We start from the raw sequence: 24,622 nt of genomic DNA on the forward strand, positions 1-24,622 counted from the left end.
AGGAAAGGCCCTCAGCTCCATAAGGTATGGATTAAAACATTTACTGAAGATACCAGATGGAAACAAGGAACAGCCCAGATCAGCTGCAGTGTCAGATAAATGTGGCACCCTGTGCAGACCGTGCCAGGAGTAAGTGGCATAGTGGGCTTTTACAGTCTTTGTAGGATTTTCCTAGAGTTAAGGAGTTATTCATCGTTTCTACTGCCAAGGCAAAGGATGTTTATGTAAAACATGCTGTTCCACTTCAGGATAAGGATGAGGACACGGCCGTGGGGTTGGCACATGGAGCTATGGACAGACTCCTTTGCTAAGTCTGTCTGCAACCCAGCCCAGTGAGCCTGCAGCCCAGCCCACGTGCTGCCCAGCCTGTGTCCAAGGGCCAGCAGGTCACCAGCCCCTAATGTTCCAAGCTGGGTGGGGACACTTCACCACTGCAGCCTGGTGTGTCACCAGTTTGTTACCTGTGAGTGCAGGGGCCTCACTGTGGTTGGAGCTTCCTTCCCCTCCAGCAGTAGCACCCATGGCTGCTGCATTTGCTCCTTGGCTTTATCATCCTGTGCCTGGGGAGGAAATGTTGCTCTTCCTTGTCTTCCATGTGCTGGTAACTCACAGAACACCCCCAGGCATGGCAAGCACAGAGTGAGGAAGTGCCAAGTGCCCCTCTCGTGCTCCCTTCAGCACCATTTTTGCACTGTTCCAGCCCAGTTCTCCACACACAGACCACAGTAGCCCTGCCATCAGTTCGTACCTCCTGTGTGCTTACTAATGGAGTGGTCCAGAATACAAGAAAAACTGATTTTGCTCTTTCTCTCCTGGATTTTGTGATGCCACCCCTTCCACCCATGCTCAGAATATTTTTGCCCTCTCCTAAAATAAGATGGTTGTTTTGAAAAGCAGCATCATGATTTCACAGATGCCAAAGCAGAAGCAAGAGGATACTGCCACAGTCACCTTGGGTATGGTGGTCCTTCACTGTATAAAGGACAAGACTTCTCCTGCCCCTGTCCCCCAACCAAAAAGGTAAACGTAGATATGTAAATAAATATATACATGTCGTTTTTAGTCACATAGTTTGAGTTTCAGCTTCCTGGTTGGTCCAGACCCTGCTAGGGATACATTCCTGTCATGCTTTCACCCCAGCCAGCAGCCCAGCCCCACACAGCCACTCGCTCACTCCCTCACCACCAGGACTGGGGAGAGAATTGGAAGGGTAAAAGCTACAAAGCTCATGGGCTGAGATAAAGACAGTTTAATAGGAAAAGCAAAAACCATGCACCCAAGTAAAGAAAAACGAAGAATTGATCCACCACTTCCCATGGGCAGGCAGGTGTTCAACCACCCCCAGGACACCAGAGCCCCATCACACATAACAGTGACCTGGGAAGACAAACTCCATCTCTCCAAACATCCTGTCCTTCCTCCCCAGTTTTATATACTGAGCATGATGTCATATGGTCTGGAATATCCCTTAAGTCAGTTGGAGTTACCTGTCCCGGTTGTGTCTCCTCCCAACCTCTCATGTACCCCCAGCCCCCTCCCCAGCATGGCAATAAAAAAGCAACAAAAACATACCTCTGTTGTCAACCCTGTGTCCAGCACAAATCCTAAGCATAGCCCCCCACACCAGCCACTAGGAAGACAATTAATTCTACCCCAGCCAAAACCAGCACAGTTCCCTTGTGACTCAGTTCAAGACAATTTAGGCTTCTGCCCTCCTCCAGCCATCTGTGTTCCCCAGGAAGGAGTTTCATTGATTTGACCTTCATGTAGTCCTTGAACCAAGAAGTATGTGAACACTGCAGCCCACAGCAGCTTTTCCTACTTCTCCCCATCCCAGCGGCTGCAGTGGCATTTCATGGGAAATTTCTGACAGAGGCCACAAGGAGGAGGATGTGAAAGCAGGTCCCCAAATTTCCTGAACCTTTGTGGAGCCTTTTCCCCCCGTGTTATCAAGTAGGATATTTTCAGAAACATTTAGACCTTAAGCTGGTCAGATGTCCTCTTTAATCACAGTATAACTGCAAATAGAGGGTAAGAAATTATTTAAACAGATGATTCTCTAGGCAGTGAGTAACAAATAACTACAAGGTTATAAAGATTTTCTAAGAATTAAAGGCATGAAAATTGTGTGTAGTAAAATCATCAGTTTCAGGGAAACAGAGAACCTTGAAAGAACCAAATTCAAACTCATACTAGTAACATTGTAATAATTGCATCAATGCTAATGACAAGTAGCCAAAACCATAAATAAATCACACTTCCATATGTATTGTGCTTTTAGGCTCCACAGTTTTGCAGAATGAAGTCTCAATTACTCTGATGTAAGAATACCTGCAAAAGCAAGCTGTGGTAATGAAAGCAAAGACCTGGAAAGGAGCAAGATAATAACAGAGCTCCCAGGGCTCTATACACAAATCTTCTGGGTTTAATGTTAAGTTACATGACAACTGAGTGAAGCTGCCTACAAGTGACAATGTAGGTGGAGACACCTTTAAGCCTTATATAAGACAATAAGAACGTTTCCCCCCTCCCCCATTGCCACCACTTTGGAGTCAGTACAATCAGATTCACAGCCCGGATTGCTCCGAGCCCCACTCTGTGCCACTGCAGACCCAAACTGTGTCTCGCTGTCGCTACAGGAGGGCTGTGTCCAGACCAGGGACTAGGATTTGGCTGAATTAGTTCAATTACTTGTATTTGAGGACAGGATGTTGAATTTGGGTGTAACAACAGCAAAGGCTCATTTCAGTTTAGCTGAATGCAATGAAGCAGAAGAGATTCTTTATTGAAGCAGAAGAAAAATCAAGAGCTGTAGAAGACAGCAAAAGACAGTAAAATCCCTCAAAAGAATATTTCAGTAGAAAACAGATACTTCTCCTAGACAGGACTAATTCAGGCTCAACTACTGAATTGTATAGATTAACTATAGCCTCTAATTAATATTACCTCATTACAGTTGAGAAGCCACAATTTCACGGTGTCAAAGATTTTCTGCATTGACAAGTTCCTTTTTTTCTCTCTGGGCATCTACATATTCACCTGTTTCCCAAGTAGTCTGAGGGCACTGCAGAGGCACATGGCCCCAATCAGGGCTTGTAATTGAAAGCAATTAATCAATTAAACCAAGCAGTTAAATTGCTCTGTGAGAAGGGAAGCTTCACCTGTGAGATGGAGTGGGATGGGCAGCCCAGGTCTCTGCAGTTCTTGGGAATTTTTTGGTTTTAGATTTGTATACCTGGATTCCCCATCTCTTAAACGTGATACAGTGATATAGAATATTTCTGTTGGAAGGGGCCTATGATGATCATCTGTTTCACACTGGTAATGTAAAAATTTTGGCTGTTTCATGAATTTTAACTTAAAACACAGTGGTGGGTGTCCCAGAGAAGCTGGTGAGAAAGTGAATTGTGAGGACCTTGGTGGTTCAGCTCCTTATGAGCTCTCTCTCAGACCTGAGTGTGTGTAATGTGCCTGCTAAAGCTTATTCAGCAGAAAGCAATGCAAGGAGGAAAAGAGGAAGAAATAGTTGCTTAGGAATAAAAAGAAACAAAGGAAAACATTTTAAAAAATAACTTAAAAAACAGAAGGAGGGGTAAAGCATACTCAGCAGGAAATATGAAATAGGAGAGAAGTAATTTTTGAACTTTCCTCTTCTGACCCTCCCTTAGGGCTTCCGCTATCTGCCCACACCTCTGACAGTGGGCACTGAGACACTTCTTTTCTGAAAAAGAGGAAGGAAAAAACACCAGCCATTGTCCTGGGCATTTGTGACAGAGTGAGCAAGGGCAGGGAAGTACTCCAGCTTGGGGAGTGCAGGTCAGTCCAGCTGGAGAAGGGAGTGGCCGCAGCCTGGAAAGGATGGGAATGCTGCTACGAGCAGCCGTGCTCCTGAGTTCCCTTCTCCTCTGCAGCGGTGAGTCTGGGCACAGGTCCCCTGCCCAGGGCAGCCTCTGCCCTACACTAGGGTGTCTGCTTATGCTTGTCGGGGATGGCTCTGTTTTGGGAAGAGAAATATGGTAAAAAGGCCAAGCCTGCATGCTGCTGGCTCAAGGTTCAGGTGTTTCAGATCCAGTGGCAGCGAAGCGCAGCAGTGCATGAGGCCATGGAAACCCTGCCAATGGACTGAGAGCACAGAGATCCCACACGTGTTGTGGTGGTTATTTTATGCAACACGAAGGGTCTGATCAGCACTTGTGTTCTCAGGAAAGGGGAGGTTTGGAAACCAGCAGAAAAGGGTAAAGAAGCGTCTATGGAAGCTTAGATTCAGCCCTTAGAGTGACAGAAATGTATTGGAATAAAAGCAGTGGTCCTCATATTTACAGGAAAATTTAAAGAGTTTTAGACTTCTTTGCCCCATGGTTTAAGTTACTAATGTTTGGTTTAGGCTGAGAGAGCACTGTCTTCCAGAAAAACAAATGAGTAGTAGAGGAAAGTTCACAAAAACAGGGCTTTGCTATTCCTTGGAAGCACAAAGGGTGACATCTGGAGCAGACATTGGCTGAGACCAGGGAGCTGCAACTTGGGCTTAAGACAGACTCCTTCCCTCAAGCCTAGTCCTCTTGGTGCTGTGCTCTGCCCAGGGGCAGTGGTGGCAGGTAAGCACCAGACAGAGCAGGAGAGTCAAGCTGCACATGTGGCAGGAGTCAGTGCCCCTGGCCATCAGCTGCCTCCTGTCCCTCTGCCTCATACCACACTTTTGGTTAACCCACCCCTGAGCAGACCATGCCTCATCATACACACTGACCGCTTGTGCTTCTCATCAAGTGGATTCTCCTTTGCCGATGCTCTCACCAGCCACGGCTTCACCACTTGGGAGCTGTTTCACCCTGGCTGCTTTGTGGCTTATTTTTCTTCCTACTTTCTTTTTGCAGCATTTTTGGACCTGAGTGGCCCCAGTGAGATCAAAGCTGTATGGAAGGGATCTATCACTCTGCCATGTGCCTATGTCCCTGTGGAGGACCTTGTGCAGCAAACCCTCACCTGGTCTGTGGTACATGACCAGAGTTCAGGCACCATCTTTCGGAGAGATGGCTCTGGGGACCATGTGCTCCTGTCTGAGTACAGGGACAGGGTCAGTGTCCCGAAGGACACCCCAGGGAACGTGTCTCTTGTCATCCTGAACCTGGAGGTCTCTGACAGGGGAACCTACACTTGCCAGATCACCTGGAGAGCCAGCAACAACAGCCTGATAGCAAAGGAGATCGTGACAAAAATGGAGGTTGTTAAAGGTAAACCCAAGAAGGAGGCTGTGTGGGAGGGGAAGGCTTGGCTTGGGAAGGCTTTTGGGAATTGGGTAGAGCAGGCAGGTGGAGTGACCACATGCTTCCATGCAAAACCTTTTTGCTGGGGAGTGTCAGGCTCCAGCAAGAAGCAGCAAATAGGTCAGGGAGTGAAATTCTGCCCAAGACAAAGCAGCCTGTAATTTGGGGAGGATCTGTGGTTCCTCACTTATCAGTTTGTCCCTGGGTCTAGCTGTATCCAATGGTTCAGTCTTTTCCAGGAGCATGCACTGGCAGGGAAGTCCCTGGAATACAGTATGGCTGTTCTTTGGCTAAATTTCACCAGCACATGCTTACCTTCCCTCTGTCCGGGCAGAGGTGGTTTACAGAGGCACAAAGACAGCATCAGTCCAAGAGAACAGGACCCCGTGTGTAGTGCCATGGGTGGCACAGCTGATGTAGGCACAGCTGAGCTCAGCCTACGCAGGGAGGTGATGCGAGAACCACTTCACCCTGAGAAGGCACTGACGGCCAGAGCGAGAACTGCCGTGGTGGAGGGACCTTCCCCACCACAGCCAGGGCAGCGTGACCTGGGCCCCTCTGCTCTGTCTTCCAGTGGCAGCCACCAAGCCCATCATCAGGGCCGGCGAGCTGGGGCTGGCGGTCCCGGCCGGAGCCAGCACCAGCCTGACGTGCGAGGCCAGCGGGTCCCCCCCCATCAGCTACCGCTGGTTCCGGAGCACCCCGGGGGGGAAAGTCCTGCTCCGGAGCAGCGGGGCCGAGCTGGCGTGGGACAGCCTGCGGCCCTCCGACAGCGGGACGTATTTCTGCGAGGCAGCGAACAGGGCTGGGGCCGGAGTGGCCCAGCAGAGCGACCCCGTGCAGCTGACAGTGACAGGTGAGTGCCCAGAGCCACAGCGCAGAACATCTGGGGCCCTTCAGCAGGGCAAAGGAACAGCCCTACTTCCCTGCCCTGAAAGAAGGAAGCGCCAAACACCTTTAGTACTCCTTGTCGCTGGCTCCAGCTTGTGTCCTCCTTTATTTCCTGTGTTCGATTTCCTCCTCCTCTTTGAGGAACTGCTCTTTCCTGATGCAAAAGAGGTTTTGTATTTCAAGCACTTACTGATCCCTCTGTGGGTTTTTTGAAGTTCTCACTGCCTCTGTAATGCTGCCCACTGCAGTTCAGCAAATTTAGACAAGGAGTCAGGAGGAACAAGTGAGTGGCAATTCAGTGGGGGAACAAACTAAACTGGCCTTTGCCGGACAGGCAGACGTGCCGCACTTCACACACGCCGTGATCTGACTCGTCCAGGCTCCACACAATGGTGCATGATAGGGTGGACTCGATGGCCTCGGGGGTCTTTTTCAACCTAAACAATTCCATGATGGATGCGTGGGGGAAAACTTACAGCTCTCCTTGGCTGGTAAGTCGACCAGCAGAGCTGTGAAGCCCACGATGGCACAGCCAAGCACAGGTACCACACACTGGCCTGTGAAAGAGGCAAAGCTTGCTGAGCTCCCAGGCGACGAAGCTCTGCCTGAAACACCGTGGTGGTTTTCACAGCAGTCGCACATTGGAGCAAACAGCACGGGAACAGGGATGAATGCTGGCCATGCTGGCTGACACTGCTGCCACGGCATCCCCCTCCTGTCCACTGCATGGCATGGGGCTGGTTCCTCCTGCTCCTGTCCCGCCTGTGGAGAGATCTGTATCACACCAGCATCATCATCATGGTCAAACCCCTGTGTAAGCCTCTCCCTCCCCTTCACCTTGCAGATCTGCCCACAACAACAGCGGCCTCGTGGAGGGATGTGGGAACCCCAGGGGGACACCACCTAACCACAGGTCAGGGTGAGAGCAGTGACAGCTGATGGCAAGGAATGGGTGCTGGGGCAGGGTGTGGCACCAACAGTTGGCAGTGGGTTTTATTGCTGGCAAACAGACTCTTGACAGTATTGAACTTTAGTCCATACGCCTCAGTTTTTAATCCTGATGTTTCTGAAGGTGGAACATCCTCCTTCCTTCAGCCTCCAACCTGCAGAGGGCTGTTCGCTTGCTTGTAGGGAGGTTGGGTCTCTGTAGGAGAGACTGCCTGTCCTAGTGCTGCTGGAAATGCCATTTCCTAACTTGAAGAGTGTACGGGATATTCTGGGTTCAGTTCTTTTCTAAAGGGCTTTTTTTGCTTGTTTTTTGAATGGAAGCACTGAGGGTAGGCAGGGCTGGTGTTTCCAGTGGCAGATACAAGGGATGCAAAAGCTGCTTCAGACCTGACTGACAACGTGTACCTAACCAAGCACAGTAGTTCTGAAGGAGGGCTGGTGATTTCCAGTTTGGTTTTGTGGGATGTGGGAATTCAGGCCTGGGCTAGAGTAGGTCTGCTTGTGGACTCTTTCTGTGCTTGAGTTATGTTTCATTTGGACTTATGCCCAAGCAATCACATGGGGACTGTGGAAACTGGCATTGGTGACTCAGGGAAGATGCTGACAGGTGTTGACTGTTCTTGCAGAAAAAACCCAAACAGAGCTGGTGTTCAGAGGTACCTCAGGAATCTCCTGGACTCCATGGGGCTCCATCACTACTACAGGTGTGTGTGTACAGATGTACAAATATATATCCACACCTAGTGTGTGTATGTATGTAGTTTGTGTATACATAGTATATATACACTCTATATAGTATCTCTTCAGTGTATACTACATATACTCTCTCTATATTATAGTGTATCCATAGTACTCATTTCTGTAGTTTGCCTATTTTCACTGCCTTGTAAAGGGGATGGAGGCATCCTCTTCTGATCCCACAGCTCTAATCTCAGGTCTCCTGGTGCTAAAATGAGGGTTGGAAATGCACTGTTAGCCTTTCACTCCTGTTTGTTTTGCAGATCCGCCCATAACAGTGACTGCAGTGACTTCCGAGAGTGGTGTGGGATATCCAGAGAGGAATTATACAACTCAGGGTAAGTGAGAGCAAAACCAAGCTGAAAAGAAGATTAGGGACCCAAAATAGATGCTCTGTAGTCAGCAACTTCAGCATCAAAATTTGTGTTCTGTCTTTCAGCTGGCTGCAAATTGTATTAACAGCTGTTCTCAAGGAATCTAGACTATTCATGTTGACCCTTTGAAAGACTCTGAATGTTTTTAGGGGGCAATGAAAGAAAAAAACGCTCATAGGTGGGGCACACAGAGTTGTTCCTGTGCTCCTGAGCAGCTGGTCTGTTTTTGAGTGTCCAAGCTGGAATAGCAGAAAAGCCTCAGTGTGCACCTCAAACAGATCTCCTGCACGTTCACCAGGTTTGCAGCGTTGTGACAGGTTTAAACACTTTCCTGATACAACTGAGCAGCATGAAAGGAAAGCTGAGACCCTTTGTTTCACGACGTGCAGTGCAATAATTCTGCCCTGCTCGCACCCCTGGTGCCTCAGCGTTAGGGGATGGGCGCTGTGTGTCTGGCCATGGTCCCTTGGTGAGGGTACACACAGTGCTGGGTCACACAGGGCACAGCCCAGAGCCACGGGAGCAGGGGCTGTGGGGACGGGGCCGTGCAGGGACACAGCCCTGTGTGCCAGGCAGGGCTGGCTGCTGCCGTCCTCAGGGACAGGGTCAGTGTCACCTAACTGCTGCTGCTGTCACTCAGGAGGGCTCCTCTGCCTGAAAGTCCTCTGCTGTGTTGCTTTAGATTTCCAGAGGACCGGCCTGTCCCTGTACCTGGTTGTCCTGATTGCTGTGGTGTGCGGTGCTGTGGTTTTCCTTGGCATCTCTTTTATCATTTGCATTAGAAAGCCCAAAGATGGTGAGTAGAATGTTCTGGAAAACCCAAATGTTTTGTGCATGTCCAGCTTGGTTTTACCTTTGAGGGGTCTTGGGGGGCTAGGGCTGTGCTCGCAGCCACCAGCTGCAGCTCTGGCATCGGCATCGTACAGACAGTGGATGACAACATGAGCGGATTGACATAGGTGGTGGAAGATCCAAAGAGGCAGAGAAGTCCCCACATTCAGAAGGGTTTGCCAGGCACTGGCTGCAGGGCTCAGGGCAGCAGTTGCCCTGGTGCTCCCAAGTGGTTTCCCCCATCCCAGCCTGGCTCTGGGGCAGCTCAGTCCCTGCCCCAGGCCCCCCCCGTGGTGCACGGCTGCTCTGCCACAGTGACTGGGGGTGGCTGTTTCTCGCTGCTCCTCACAGACATCCCACAGCTCAGACTTACCTGCTCAGCCAAGCTCATCATTCCAAACCTTTAAAGTCTCTGGCAATGGGTTTGTCCCAACCCACTGCTTGGAAATACCTTTGGCACCAGCTGCTCTTCAATAATTCCCGCAGCTGATATCCAGAGGAAAGAGGTCACTGTTCATTCTTTCTATTCCAGATTAATTTGTTTCCTCTCTGGCCTTCAGACACAGGATGCATTCACTGAATGGCTCTGTCTCTCCTGCACTGCCATCAGAAATGCCCCCAGCCAAATGTTCCTTGGAGCCCCCTCCTCAGCAGCTGTGTTTGGCTGTGTGCAGAGAGCACACGGGGGCTTTGGGGTTTTAGATCCCACAGACTTAATTTTCTCCCTGTCCTTTTGTTTCTTTAATGACTTTTCTATTACTCCATGCTACCAACTAATAATTGTCAAATATTCCTTTTGCTTTTTTTTCTTATTTTTACCTTTTTTTTTTTTTTAAGAAATCAGAATAACCTCTTTCAAAACTGTCCTTTATTGAACTTCTAATGAACAGGGAAACTGGGGGGAACCGGGAACTTCTAGTTTCTAAACTCAGCTTTACCTTTGACCTTGGGCTAGTTATTTTGACCCAGTTGTGCAACAGCTGGGTTATGGGTTGTTTTCATTTTCTTGGACTGATTCCTGAGAATTACAGTCATCACCCACCTGACATGACCTCCAAAGTTGTTATTTTTATTCTGTCTTAGGAGGTAATTTTCTTATATCAAGAAGATAAATGTAGAAATTTTTTTTTAAGAATGTGAATGCAAATTATTGACACAAATTTGATTATTCTTTTCCAGCTCAAGTCTATGACGTAAAATTGTGAGTATAACTCTTTATCTGACACACTGATGAATCGGGGGGAGGCTGTATCAGAGCAGAAATAAAAAGCACTGCTATTAGCTGACAGAATGAAAAGCCCCTTGAGCAGCCAGGGTGAAGAGGTTCCACTCTCATAGGATGGCCTGCAGGCTTTCCACAGCAACATAGAATGTGGGAAGAAAGATCTTTTTGTTAGCAATATCAGAATTGTAAAAGTGAGCAAGAACTGTTTATTAACTCCTCAGCCCAACGAGGGCTACTGAAGATGATTGGCTACTGAAGATGATTGCCAAGGATAAATTCCCAGTGCTTTTTCAAAAGCAAAGAACAGGAACTAGAGAGCAGAGGCTCCTGATGCACTACTTATACCCCGATTTATCCCTAAAGTATCCTTGGCTGAACTTGCTTCTTCTTAACCATATCTGTGGCAGGAAGTTATGGCTATTTCTAAATTTGGGTTTCACATTCTGATCTACTTGTAACTTGTGGGAGTTATACTGAAAAATCTGATAATCCAATCAAAACACACAAGGAGAACCACTTCCCTAGGTATAAATTAAAGTGCTGCTAACATGAGTGCCACAGTGGAATGTGCCAGCAGCATCTGCCCCGGTGCTGGGCTTCCCCAGCAGTGTGTAAGGCAGCAGTTTAAGTAATAGCTGAACCCTGAGCAACTGAACAAATGCTGTGATGGTATTTCTCCTCAGAGGATTTATCTTCATTGTAAAAATATTAGATATCATAAGCCACACAGTGGATGTGGGCTGCTTTCAGTTCTCATTTCACTATTCCTCCAACACTCTTTATAATTATATAGATAGATGTATGTTTTTCTTGCAAAGAGCAGCTGTCTGGTTATGGCATTCCAAGGAATAGTGGTAACTCTTGCATTGCTTACACACCTTTTGCTGCCTCTCTCTGGAAACTCTTTCTGGTTGGAAGCAATGCTGCTACAATGCCCAAGGTTCTCCTGCCACCTGAAAGCAAAGGACAAAATTCTCTCCTTGAGAATACTGCCATAATCCAATGGCTCAGGTTTACATGGGTTTGAGTCAGACCACATTATTGCTCAAAATCCTGATGGCTTGGGAGATGCTTTGTCTACTCTGGCTGCTATTCTCCTTTTGTATTGCATTTTGATTTCAGCCATAACTCGAGAGCAGCAGCCTCTTCAAGGCATGAAAGCACAGAGCACTATGAGGAACCCATCTCCTTCACTGAAAACAACTATGTGACAGAGCCCATGGAAAACAAAAGCGCTGAAGTAAATAAGAATGCGTCTGACTGTGCTGGAAACACCCAGGAACATGAGTATGAAGTAGGGGACACTTCCTGAGAGACAACAGTGCTCTGCAGGTACCAGTCCTGACGAGCACCTTCACCCAGGCAAAATTTATCTTTCTTTTACCTTTGCCTCTGAAAAATAGGTTGGACAAGCAGTGGTTGCTCTTCCTTCACAATCCCTGCAGTGAAAATGCACACCTCTTCAGGAACTTCAGTTACAGACTGCTGTATAGAACTTCTGATTTTGCTTTCCTTGGTTGCCTTTCATCAGGTCTGCCCAAGAAACCCTTTGAAAGCTGGGGAATGCAGGTCCCAGGCTGGGAGCACTGTGCTAAACTTACTGCTTTATATGGCCAAAAAGACCAGCATTCCCAGTCTTCATGTGGTGGGAGCAGAGCCAGCACCAAGGGCTGCTCATCATCCCCATCCCTGGGGGTGAGTAGGGCAGGATGCAGCTGGCCTGGGAATTGATGGTTCTCCTCCTGCCCACACAATGCTGCACAGGTGGTAGAATGTCCTTTTCATGCAAGAGAGCCCTTAGAGAAACACTGAAAGGCAGATTAAAGCTAGGAGAAAACCAGGAACCTGCCACACCAGGAGCAGCAGTGCAAGAAGTTGGAATGCTCCTGCTCATCCTCTGTGCTGCCCTCGATCTCCCTCCACAGCACAGAAGTACAGACACACTGGCCATAGCTCTGGACAGTTCTGATACTACAACCAAGCACATTCTTTCTGAGCTCACCTTCTCTGGTCTCTCTTTAAATGCATGTTTGATATTTGGAAGAAATTAGATACTTTTCTGTAAGTTTGGGATCGGATTGTTTACACATGCCTCACATATTTTGATGTGCATAACTCTGCACAACCAGCTCATCTTTAAATGCCAGCAAGCACTCACAGCTCCTCAGTAGATACTCAGGAAGCACTTTTCCCCCACCTTAAAGGGCCTGAAGGGTAAGTTATGAGTAATTTCTACTGCCCTGAGTAAATCTATAATGTGGGTACTGCAGTTCTGGAAGAACCATTTTATAATGAACAGGGCAATCTTGTGTCCTATTAAAGTCATGTGGACATGTGTAAAACAGAAGGAGTAATGTGAGGGGAACACTGGTGACAGAGGCACAGGATGAGTGGGGCCCCAGATGTGCTGCTCACACTTGGGACCTACACCTGCAGGTCTCTGTGAGCATTGGTTGAAAACTCACCAGCATTCCAAGAGATCGTGAGGTGCTAATGGAAAGGCATTCCAGTCAAAAACCAGCATTGCAATACTGTAAAACCCACCATGGAATGCTGCCACCTTATGTATGCATATTGGTTTCATCTTGGAGCAGCTTAGCAGAGCAAGAAAAGTTACTGAAAAAGATTATAAAGGATAATTATTAGCACAAAACCACAGCTATGCAAATGCAGTCTTTTGATCAGCTTGGAAAAAAGAGAAAAAGGAACAAATGAGCAAAGTGTGCTCATGGTGACCAGTGCCAAGAAAGTGAAGGGGATGTTTGGCTACAGCTTCTCTGAAAAGGATGCAGAAATTAGCGCAGATTGTCTGGTAGCACTTTTAAAAGGCAAGGAAAAGCACTTCTTGTATGCAACACAGAAATAAGTGTGGAACACGGTGCTGCTTGCTCTGGGCTGAGAGACCCAGAGGTCCAATGGAAAATTAGAGGAAGGAATGATATAAAAGTCCATCAAAATGCACTCACTGCCACAAATGCTTTCCAGGCACTTATCAGTGACCTTATACTTTCTCCCTACGTTTCTTGCACCACAAGTTTTATTTCTCTTTGTTCAGAATGTACTTAAAAATCAAGTGCTGGGAAACCTTGATTTCCAAACAGAAAAAGAGAAACACACAGCCACTGGTGTCATGGAGAAAACTGCCAGCATGTATTTGCAGCTTACTGCAGATGTGGAGAAGCAAATGCAAATCATTAAACTTCAGGACTGCAAAGTTTGCAGATTTTGTTAAACTTATCTTTGTTTTGCCTATAAAGGTGGTGGGAGAGGGGTTGGGGTGTGTGTGTGAGCATCTGTATGTGTCCAGGAATGATGCTTCCAGGAGTGTGGAGGTCCCTCTGCAGAGGAATTCCAAAGAATCTGCTGGAGTTTGGGCTATGTTCTCCACGTTGTGTCATGTGAGGTTTGTAGCCTGCAGTCACCCACAGTTCAAGGAATGGGAGAGTTGCTGATAAGTCCAGTGTAAGGTTCTGAGCTAATGAAATGGAATGTTTGGGGTGTGAAAGCAAATGAGTTCTGTTATGGAGAGTGTAAAAAGCCTGAGGAGACTGGCAGTCTCTTTCTCAGCAGGAAGGTGAGTAGGAGAAGAAAACTGTTGCAATAGTATTGCAAGGTACAGAATTTTCAGTGAAAGGGTTTTCCAGAAAACAGCAAAAAAATCACACCTGGGTCAGCATTAATGTGATGGTAAATCAACAGTGTTGAAAGTCTCTGGTATATTGGCTGGTTTTTTCCTTAACTGGAGATGAGGCTGTAGGCTTTGGAGCCCTGCAGTAATGTTTTCTTTCTTTTAAAAAAGGTTTTTAAAATAGGTGTGAGTGTGTGTTTGGGCATGTGTTAGGTCAGAGGAGGTGGGAAGGGTATGTAGCTGGTGCTAGAGCACAGCACACCCATCTGAGCTCAACCTGACTGCAGGGACAGTCCCCCAAGCAGGGACACGGCTGTGGGCACCTGAAATTACCTGCGGTGTTCTTTGAGGTGTCATGACGTGGTCAGAGCTCCAACCTGAGAAGGGAGCACTGAGGTAAGGCAGAGGTGTAGAGACAAAGGGCTTTCCCCTGAGGGACAGGGTGGTCACACTGTGGTCTGCACACACGGGGCACTCTCACCACTGACACTCCACGGGTGATGACTGTCAGGAGTCCCACAGCTTGCCACAAAATCACTCCATTCCAGCTGCACTGCAAAGCCATGGGCAGTGCAGCCCCACCAACGTGGATAAACAGCAGCATTATCCTGGCTGGAGAGCCAGCACCAGGAGCTGGTGATGTCAAATACAGCTGTTGTAGGGCAAGCTCACGAAACTGGAAAGAAATCCATGAAATATGGTCTCCATGGCTTTTGTGTCTGCATGCACTGTGGGACAGCTGGACAAGGTTCTGATCCTGATTTGGCCTGGGGTGTCCCTGGGCAGCACTTCAACAGCCAGAGGATGAGCTGAGGTCACAGCAGATCGTCCCAGAGCAGCACTTGTGTTTACCAAAGCTAGAGCTCAGCCATGGAGCCCCAGAAGGAGGAGCTGCAAGGAAGCCAGCATCACTATAGTGATGAGACTATGGAGAGAACCAGCAGCTGGTACATGTGGCAACTGCAGGTAAAGGCACACCTGAATTGCTCTGACAGCTGTGTGTGTGCAGCCCACCTGTGGCACCAGTAGGAAATGAGTACTCAAAGGACATCATATATATGGGTCCCTTTCTGGTGTCAGGAGGTGTTTACAAGGATTTGGCCAAGCTAGTGGGTAACCCAGAACTGATGTCATTGACCTCGAAATTCCTAGGAAGGGAAGGGAATTTTTTCAGACGGAGTACTATTACATCATGTTTCTGTCACACAGGCCTTGAGGGGAAATGCTCATTTACACTAATTTCTGTTCCTTTAGGTAGAACAAGGTTATGTTTTCATGACTGACTGCCCAACTGGCTGGTGTGTGTGAGAGCTGTGAGGTGAATGGCTGGGGGTGCTCACACAATCAACCTCTTTAGGACATCCAAAAAGTACTTAGTAAATCACAGTCTGTTGAGTCAGATCTGTGATTTGGCTATGGCTGGACCAAACAAAAATGTCTCAGGTAAAAATCTCTTCTTTTTTTGAGTGCATATGGTTCAAAAAGAGCACTTTCAGATCTTTCTTTTTTAGTTACCTACTTTTGGTGATTTGCTCAAAGCCAGGTACTGAATTTCACCCCTTTGCATGCTAAGAATCTTATTTCATCACTGGAAAAATGGTATCAAACTTCTCTAGCTTCTGGCAGACTTTGTCAGAACTTGAGAGTAAAATGCAGGCTCAGCAGAGCTGGTCCCTATGAGCAGGGTCTGAGGGCCCATCTGTGCTCAGGTTTGGGGATACAAGGACTTTACTGTGTCACCTCTAATTAGCCTGAGATGGACTAGCAAAAATTCCAGAATAAAGAGTGCCTGAACTGTGATACTTGAAGAAATGATGCTTGGAAGAGTGTCCTGAACTCCTGTGTGTTGGGAGTAAGGTGGATGCCTGGGGGACAGGGTGCCTTACCTGTGGCGCTGTGTGGAAGAGAGCAGCATGTTCAACCCACAGAAGAGACACCGGAGGAAAATACTGCATTTTAATAAACCGGGAAGCTGGCCATAATGTCTGAGACATTGAAGGTTTTTTCTTCATATGTTCAGATTCAAAACTATAAGGAGTCCCTCCAGTAAAGAAGAAATGGGCTGACTGTGTGACTCGGGGGGAAGACTATCAGCTGCGTCTCTGTCCAGGGAGAGAAAGATGTCGTGTACATCATATTTGAGGAACTGCAGTACTTCATGTCTATTTTAGTTAAATAGTCTTCTTTTTTTTTTTTATCCTGTATAATTATAGCCTCAGGAAGTCTTGCATGTCCGGTTCACAAAGTAGTCCTATCAGCAGTTTTAGCTTGGGTTTTCAGCTTGTTCCAGGGCATGTTCCCCAAAATCTAGCTTCTTTTAAAGTCTTTTGTGTAGCAGACTGTTTCTCTGTCATAGCCAGGGTGTGGAAAAGGTTTGTTTTAAATCGTATCTATGAAAATGGATTCATATTCCCTCTTTGACTGACATAGCTTGAATTTTAACAAGTGCTTTTTTGTCTGCTTGTTTGCTTTCAGGCAGGACTCAAACATCACTAAAGGTTCCTCAGAGGTAGCATGGGCAGACAGATAGAAGCTATGTGTGCTGGTACCACACTGGTAGTTGCAGCAGAGATGCCAAGAAAAGTCAGCAAAAATCAAGTTTCAATGTCTTACATAGACTTGCTCTGCAAGAACAGGTGCTGCTGCCTCTGTCATCTTCCTTGGCTGGATGGCAGCAGGTGATGACTCTCAGCCTGGAGCTTTGGATGACTTTGTTGCACCAGGTCTTGCCACACCACATTCAGCTTTTTGCTCCAGGTGGCCTCTGCTCGTCCCAGGCAAGTTCCACCGCAGCAATCAGCAGAGCTCAGCCCCAGTCACTGGGCAAGTGCCCCCTGGGTGGGCATGCCTCCACCTGGGACTGAAATGAGATCGTACAGTTCTCATCAGCTTACTGACCTTGGCAAAATGAAGATAAACTCCAGCTCTCATTGCCCTAACAGAGAGGGAACAAGCCATCACTGACAGACAGCAGCACTTCCAGAGATGGGTCCGAGCTCAGATGCAAGGTAAACACTTCAGCCCAAGCAAACAGGTATCTGTTGTGATGGGACAAGGCTGTGGCAAAACCACCCCATTTACCTTTCCCTCCCAGCTCCAGCAGAAAATGGCTCTTTGTCCTTCAGACACATTTGCCTCCTGCTCAAAGATACTGTTCTCCTGGTGCAGTTGTCAGAACCTTATGCAAAATCATGGCTATTGAATAAAATTCCAAAAGTTGCTCTAATGACTGGTTAAACACCTACAACAGAATTCACTAGGTCAGTAGATCTGCTTTTATACATGATTCTTATCAACTGTAAGTCCTTCTCCTTTTGGTAGTAATTAGCAAGCCAAGATTAATCCTGTGCATCACACCTATTGGCAAATCTTGGAAGTACTTTTAAAGGTACCCTACAGAGCACGTTCAGAATGGCCTCTGGATTAAAGTCCCTTGGCCGCCCTTGGCAAACATGACGTGAGCCCGCAGAGCACGAAACATGATGACTTTTGCCCACAAACTGGACTATTGTAGCAGAAATGTGTGCTTAGGTAGTCTGTGATATTCAACACCCGGCAATGGGCACTTGCAGCCCAGAAAGCCAACTGTGACCTGGGCTGCATCAAGAGAAGTGGATGGGGACAAGGAATGGGACTGGAGAGATCCATACAGCCTTTCTCCTTCCATTGCCCTTCACGTAACTCAGCAGTGAAATGGACTCGTGATGTTTCAGAAAGAGGATCCTAGATGACAAAGGACAGAAGAAAGGGAAGTGTTCTTCACTTGCAGTCTGGTCCCAGGAGGGTGGGGGTCTCTCAGGGAAAGAGAGACAGACCTGCAGTTCTGAGAGAATGAGAGAAGTTGGGTGGATAGTGGTGTTTGTGATGATTTTCATCAGCTGCAATGGTGAGTAAATATTTCTATGGATAAGAACAAAAATCAGAGTACTAAGAGGATAGGGAAAGTCTTTTGAATTATATTGTCTTAATTTTTTTAAACTGACAAGTGTGGAGAGTCTTTAGTTTATTGTATTACCGATAGAGTCTGAGAATTCACAAGGTTCTCCTTTGGTATTGGATACAACGAGGTGCTTTTAAAAGTGGAGCAAATGGGACAGTATTGGGCAAGTCAGCTCCCCTGCCCCAAGGCAAGAACAGAACACAATTGTTTGGGACTCTTGGAGAGGACCCTGTCTGGTGTGCCAGCTCTCAAAACAGTCCTGGTGAAGCTGGAATATGCATTCTACTAGAATTTAATAACGCATCCCCATCATTATGCTTGCATGGCCCTAGGAAGAAGAGGAGCCGTAATTGTGAGACCAGGTGCAGGCACAGGAGATTCCCCTTGGTCTCTCCTATCTGCTGACTCCCTGGTTGCATCAGGAGAGCTTAGATAGCAGCCTTGGCTTCAGTTCCTAAGCTTATGACTGTATATACCCTCTCTCAGGGCACATATGACACTGGCAGCAGCAGAGGAAGGCTCTGGGAAACAGGAGAAAGGTGCTTTAACAAGTTGTATACAGAAGCACAGGATTGCTCCTGACATTTAGAAAAATGGGTTGAAGTACATTCCTCATTTCGGCATAAAAAACCAGCTTTGCAGATTTCTGGGATCTGCCTCACGAGCGACTTCTTGTGTGAACATAACCAGTGCCTTTTTGGGGAGGTGAAAGGTGAGAGGGGTGAGGGGCATGGGGAGAGGTGAGCCAAGTCCAATGAAATTCAGTTGATTTGCTACTTATCAGAGGCACTTCCCAGAAGAGCTGTGGGATCCATGGCCAGACAGCTGGAAAGACTGCAAGAATGAGCAGAGAAAATCTGCCCCCTCTTCTTCTGTACTTACCTGAGTGCTTGGCAGGGTGCTGATCCTGCCAGGAAGTTTTCCAAGGCTAAAGCAAAAGGATTGGCTTCAGTACACCATTCCCATTCCAGGCCCAGTACTGCAGGGAATATCCCTAAATGCTCCTGCCTGCAAGGAGCCCCTCTGTACCGAGAAGGAACTGAGAACTGGTAAGTGTCCAGAGAGAGACACAATAAAAACAGCCATGAGGTCAAGGCAGCCGTTCAGTTCCCTGTGCTTGACTCTGTGGGCTGGCTTAGTGGCTGTTGTGTCCAGCACATCTGAGACACAGCCACAGGCTGGCTTGCACCACCGGTGAGTCCCATCCGTCCTGAGGATGTTCCCCTCTTCTGCTGCATTCTGATTTCTTCCCTTTCGCTGCTCTTCCCTTCAGCCCTCCTGGATCTGTCTGGTGTCCACCAGGTCAAGGGCACATGGATGGGATCCACCACTTTACCATGTACCTACGTGCCTTCAGAAGGTTTCACAGAGCAAGCACTCAGTTGGAGTGTGGAGCGGGACTCTAGCACCTCTACCATCTTTCGGAGGGATGATTCTGGTGACCACATCTTACTGTCTAACTTCCGAGATCGAGTCAGCGTCCCAAAGTACAGCCCAGGGAATGCCTCACTCCTAATTGAGAACCTTGAAATGCCTGACAGCGGACACTACACCTGTCAAGTCATCTGGAGGTCTACAAATAACAGCTTGATAACAAGGGAGGTGACCACTACAGTTAAAATTGTCAAAGGTAAATCCCACGACAAACCCCTGCTCTTGTGGAGTCAGTTAATCCGAGAGCAGGTAGGAGAAGCAGTGCTGGTGGGAACAGTCTTTCACACCACATTGTCTACCCCATCAAGGCTGGAGGTTGAGGCATCTGCCTCCCTTGATGTGTTAGTTATCACTTCTCCACTCATGGAGGTGTAGGGATGGACTGGGGACGGGGGTCAGTTAGTGTACAGCCCAATCTGGATCTACTGATAAGCCACTTGAACCAGTGGTGCTTGAAATAACATCCAAATCCAATTTGGGTTCTCTGCAGGTAGCCAGCCACTGTCTTTGTGGTTCTTGTAGCAAGTGGGTGATGTGTGAGCCAAGTTTGCTTTCTCACCTTCCCAAGCATCCTTGGTGTGTGCCAGAAATAACTGTCTTTCTGCAAGGGGGGTTACCCCCCAACAGAGCAGGACTTTGTGATAGGGCTGCAGGAAAAGTGGCACAGCTGGTGTAACCTGGTTTAAGGTACAGGTGACCTGAACTCAGCCTATGCAGGGAGGTGATGCGAGAACCACTTCACCCTGAGAAGGCACTGACGGCCAGAGTGACCTGGGCCCCTCTGCTCTGTCTTCCAGTGGCAGCCACCAAGCCCATCATCAGGGCCGGCGAGCTGGGGCTGGCGGTCCCGGCCGGAGCCAGCACCAGCCTGATGTGCGAGGCCAGCGGGTCCCCCCCCATCAGCTACCGCTGGTTCCGGAGCACCCCGGGGGGGAAAGTCCTGCTCCGGAGCAGCGGGGCCGAGCTGGCGTGGGACAGCCTGCGGCCCTCCGACAGCGGGACGTATTTCTGCGAGGCAGCGAACAGGGCTGGGGCCGGAGTGGCCCAGCAGAGCGACCCCGTGCAGCTGACAGTGACAGGTGAGTGCCCAGAGCCACAGCGCAGAACATCTGGGGCCCTTCAGCAGGGCAAAGGAACAGCCCTACTTCCCTGCCCTGAAAGAAGGAAGCGCCAAACACCTTTAGTACTCCTTGTCGCTGGCTCCAGCTTGTGTCCTCCTTTATTTCCTGTGTTCGATTTCCTCCTCCTCTTTGAGGAACTGCTCTTTCCTGATGCAAAAGAGGTTTTGTATTTCAAGCACTTACTGATCCCTCTGTGGGTTTTTTGAAGTTCTCACTGCCTCTGTAATGCTGCCCACTGCAGTTCAGCAAATTTAGACAAGGAGTCAGGAGGAACAAGTGAGTGGCAGTTCAGTGGGGGAACAAACTAAACTGGCCTTTGCCGGACAGGCAGACGTGCCGCACTTCACACACGCCGTGATCTGACTCGTCCAGGCTTCACACAATGGTGCATGATAGGGTGGACTCGATGGCCTCGGGGGTCTTTTTCAACCTAAACAATTCCATGATGGATGCGTGGGGGAAAACTTACAGCTCTCCTTGGCTGGTAAGTCGACCAGCAGAGCTGTGAAGCCCACGATGGCACAGCCAAGCACAGGTACCACACACACTGGCCTGTGAAAGAGGCAAAGCTTGCTGAGCTCCCAGGTGACGAAGCTCTGCCTGAAACACCGTGGTGGTTTTCACAGCAGTCGCACATTGGAGCAAACAGCACGGGAACAGGGATGAATGCTGGCCATGCTGGCTGACACTGCTGCCACGGCATCCCCCTCCTGTCCACTGCATGGCATGGGGCTGGTTCCTCCTGCTCCTGTCCCTCCCTGCTTCAGAGTGTGCCTGAGGATGGCAGGGGGCAAGAAAATGTCCTCTGTGTCCCTCTGGGACCAGAAGTCTTGGGGTTGCAGAGCTTCAGGGGAAGTCACCTAAGGCAAGAGACCTGGCACGGGGCCTCACACCTCAGGGAGCTTACAGCGCAGCTGTCGATGGCAAAGCCAGGAAATCACCACAGGAGAGAGGGAGCAAAAGAGTTCTGTGAAAATCTGAATGAGTGCCAGCAGGACAAAGCCAAAGGGTTCCCAGAGTGTGCTGTAGTCAGGCATGATGCACCATGTCAGCTAGGTCTGCCAGGAACCCCTGGAGCAAGGGTCAGGGAGCAGGGATGCAAGTGCCACAGGCTGCTCCAGGGTGGTTGGCAGGACACACGCAGGATGACAGGTGAGTCCAGTGCTGGCAGAGCAGACCCTGCTCTCCCAATGTCCAGGGCAGCTCCCAACGGGGTTGTGATGCATCCACCATTCTCCATTAGCAGATCTGCTCCCAACAATGCTGGTCTCCAGGATGGATACTGCTCCAGAAGGGCCTGTCACGGACACAGGTGAGTGGAGTCTTGTGCTGGAAAACACCAGATTTGCACAGACAAGAGTGGGCTGACAAACACCATCTCAGACCAGCTCCAAATCTGGCTGCTGTGCTTATGGCAGCACAGCTGAAGGGAACAAACTCCTGCCATGCCAAACCCCAGCCACCATCCAGGCAGAAGATGCCCTTCTGGCTCCCACCCACAGGCCTGTTGAGGGGCTTTTGCTGCCTGGAGTTTGCTTGTGTTACCATCCAGGGATGCCCCATCCGTGGAAGTATTCAAAGACAGGTTGGACAGGGCTTGAAGCAACCTGGTCTAGTGGAAGATGTTCCTGCCCACGGTTAGCGGTGGACGCAGGTGGGCTTTAAGATCCCTTCCAACCCAAACCATCCTGGGATTCTGTGACTCCACTGGGAAGTGACTGAACCCCAAAGTGCCCTGGGTTAGGCACCGCCGCAGATTTCTTTCAGATTTGAAGCCCGTCCGAAGCAGGCCCGGGCACTGCCCGCTCCCGGCGCTGCGGCGGAGGCTCGGCTCGTGTCCCCCCGGCCGCGGTCACACCGTTCTCCCCCCGCAGGTGCCCCCCCGGCCCCGCTGCTCTACGGGACCGTGGCCGCGCTGGTCGGAGCCGCGCTGGGCGCGCTCGGGGTGGTGGCGGCGCTGCGCTGGAGGCGGCGGCGCAGGAAGGAGGGTGAGCGGCGGGAACACACCCGGGCACGGCCAGAGGGGATGGGCGGGCGGTGGGGACAGCCCCGGCCCGAGGGGACAGCCCCGGCCCGAGGGGACGGACGGACGGTGGGGACAGCCCCGGCCCGAGGGGACAGCCCCGGCCCGAGGGGACGGACGGACGGTGGGGACAGCCCCGGCCCGAGGGGACGGACGGACGGACGGTGGGGACAGCCCCGGCCCGAGGGGACGGACGGACGGACGGTGGGGACAGCCCCGGCCCGAGGGGACGGACGGACGGTGGGGACAGCCCCCGCCCGAGGGGACGGACGGTGGGACAGCCCCCGCCCGAGGGGATGGGCGGGCGGTGGGGACAGCCCCGGCCCGAGGGGACAGCCCCGGCCTGAGGGGACTGACGGGCAGGCAGGACGGCCCCGTTCCCTCCGCCCCCAGCTGGTCCCTTCCAGGGAGAGGCCTGTGGGAGAGTTATTCCCGAATGTGGGAACACCTGGAAGCCAAGGGGTTTTTTGTGACACATAAAACAAGTCGATGCACGTCTTGTTTGGTTTGTTTTTTGTTTTTTTTCCAGATCCTCTCTATGAAGTTGCTTTGTGAGTGTAATTTCCTACCTGGCACATTAAGCACATTGTACTGGTGTCTGCTCCTGAAAAGCCTCTTGGCTCAGTGAAAACTCAAAGATTTCTTTGCCTTGCAGGGGAGGATCTGAACATTTGGCAGTTAAGTTAGCAGCACGAGGACATTAATACTTGAGCACAGGAGATAGCCAGACTCTTTAATGTGGTGGAAAAACAGAAGGATACTCTGGGTCCTTTGCTCTGCCTATCCCATGCCATGGGAAAACTGTTCTATTTAGGAAATTCCCACCATTATTTAACAAAGCAAAGGACAGGAATTCGCATATCTTCCCTAGAGATAAGTTCCCTCTCTACATGCCTTTCTCCATAAGAAACATGTCTCAGTGCTTGTCCAGGTATTACTTTGTGCAGTTCCTATTTGCTTATGGTTATACGAACACATCTTCTGCCTGGTCCTCATCTCAACCTTCTAACCCTTCATACTGCTTTCCTACTCAGAGGCACACCCTAACCATCTATAGCCATTTTTCCCAGTTGCTCCTGGTAATTACTTTCCAAAGGCAAGAGTGTCTGCTGGTAAGTTTAGAATATAACATGATAATGCCATGAGAACTTATGGTACCAGGGTTAACTGTTCAGTGCTTCTTTTTGTGTAATTCTTTTAACGTCATTTTCTAGTGTCTTTCAGAGCCTCACAGGGCCTCTCTAGAGTAATATGAATTTTGCTATTCCACATATTATGTGGTAGATCTTGTCTCTGACTAACATGTAAATGAAGTGCTGTCTGCTTTAGTCGTCCCACTCACTCGTGTCTGTCCTGTCCCAGCCACAGCACTGCAGGTGTCACAGCGCTGGAGGCTGAGGTGAAAGTCCCTGTTAAGTGTCTTCACAAGGAGACATGTTCTAATGCTGAAACATCCGATGACACTTTCACCGTGAAAGACAGGAAGAGTCCTGAGTATGAGAACCTTGTGACTGCAATGGAATCAGAATATGAAATGGAGGGAATTTAGCAGAGTACCAGTTCTTCTGCATGAGCAGCCACGCAGGACTGCACATACCAAATGGTGAACTTAACAGGAGCAAACCCTTCCTCCTGTTGGTCTTCTGCTCTGATAAATTTCACTGCTTGCTTAAACCCAGAGGAGCTGCATAATCTTCTTGGGCTTTGGCAAAGGAGGCCTTGCCCGCTGGAGCAGAAACCCTCAGCTGAGCATTTGTCTATCCACTTCTACAAAGTGAGTAACTTCTGAGCAGCCTGAATGACTAAGGTCAGGAAGAGAGGATCTGAGGGACTTGGAACGTGAACGTCTTTAGCCTGCAAATCCAGGAGTAGCTGGGTGCAACGCTGCCAGCCAGTAACAGCAGCAAGGGGTACTTTTCAGCGCATGTTCCTGTTAGGACATCCCAGGCTGCAAAGAACCAGGAATTGTGCTGGAAGTGGACGTCCTCTGGCTTTTGCAGTACAGCAAATACTGGTTTGTACATCCTGCTTGTCCCTGAGTCTTTTTTTGTTAGAGCATAATAAAGGGACCACAGATGGGAGGTTGATGTCCCAGGAATGTCAGTTTTGCTATCAGACTGGAGCTCAGTGCACAGAGGGAGAGGGAACGAGTCTCCAAACTACCACCACTGGTTTTCTCCTGGAAAACTCACTGGTTTTCTCCTGGAA

At 49.2% G+C, this 24,622-nt stretch overlaps 2 protein-coding genes across 5 annotated transcripts; both read left to right on the plus strand.

The window, feature by feature from the left end:
• The first annotated feature begins 3,806 nt into the window (after positions 1–3,806).
• Positions 3,807–13,473, plus strand: LOC116793819 (V-set and immunoglobulin domain-containing protein 4-like). Of its 2 annotated transcripts, XM_032701966.1 has the most exons (9): positions 3,807–3,913; positions 4,872–5,228; positions 5,836–6,117; positions 6,997–7,065; positions 7,727–7,804; positions 8,102–8,176; positions 8,895–9,008; positions 10,223–10,244; positions 11,391–13,473. In XM_032701966.1, exons 1-9 carry the CDS (start codon positions 3,859–3,861, stop codon positions 11,578–11,580), a joined length of 1,242 nt encoding a protein of 413 aa, XP_032557857.1. In that variant the 5' UTR covers positions 3,807–3,858; the 3' UTR covers positions 11,581–13,473. The 2 variants fall into 2 exon arrangements, with proteins under 2 accessions (XP_032557857.1, XP_032557856.1); XM_032701965.1 differs by lacking the exons at positions 6,997–7,065; positions 7,727–7,804.
• Positions 13,474–17,650: 4,177 nt separating this feature from the next.
• Positions 17,651–24,437, plus strand: LOC116794080 (V-set and immunoglobulin domain-containing protein 4-like). 3 transcript variants are annotated; one of them, XM_032702416.1, is made up of 7 exons: positions 17,651–17,782; positions 19,110–19,466; positions 20,068–20,349; positions 21,635–21,703; positions 22,266–22,379; positions 22,944–22,965; positions 23,777–24,437. In XM_032702416.1, exons 1-7 carry the CDS (start codon positions 17,728–17,730, stop codon positions 23,961–23,963), a joined length of 1,086 nt encoding a protein of 361 aa, XP_032558307.1. In that variant the 5' UTR covers positions 17,651–17,727; the 3' UTR covers positions 23,964–24,437. The 3 variants fall into 3 exon arrangements, with proteins under 3 accessions (XP_032558307.1, XP_032558309.1, XP_032558308.1); XM_032702418.1 differs by having other exon boundaries at positions 23,783–24,437; XM_032702417.1 differs by having other exon boundaries at positions 21,638–21,703.
• Positions 24,438–24,622: the final 185 nt, after the last annotated feature.

The sequence above is a fragment of the Chiroxiphia lanceolata genome, chromosome 14 (assembly GCF_009829145.1).
Source record: "Chiroxiphia lanceolata isolate bChiLan1 chromosome 14, bChiLan1.pri, whole genome shotgun sequence".
In the NCBI taxonomy this organism is placed as follows: domain Eukaryota; kingdom Metazoa; phylum Chordata; class Aves; order Passeriformes; family Pipridae; genus Chiroxiphia; species Chiroxiphia lanceolata.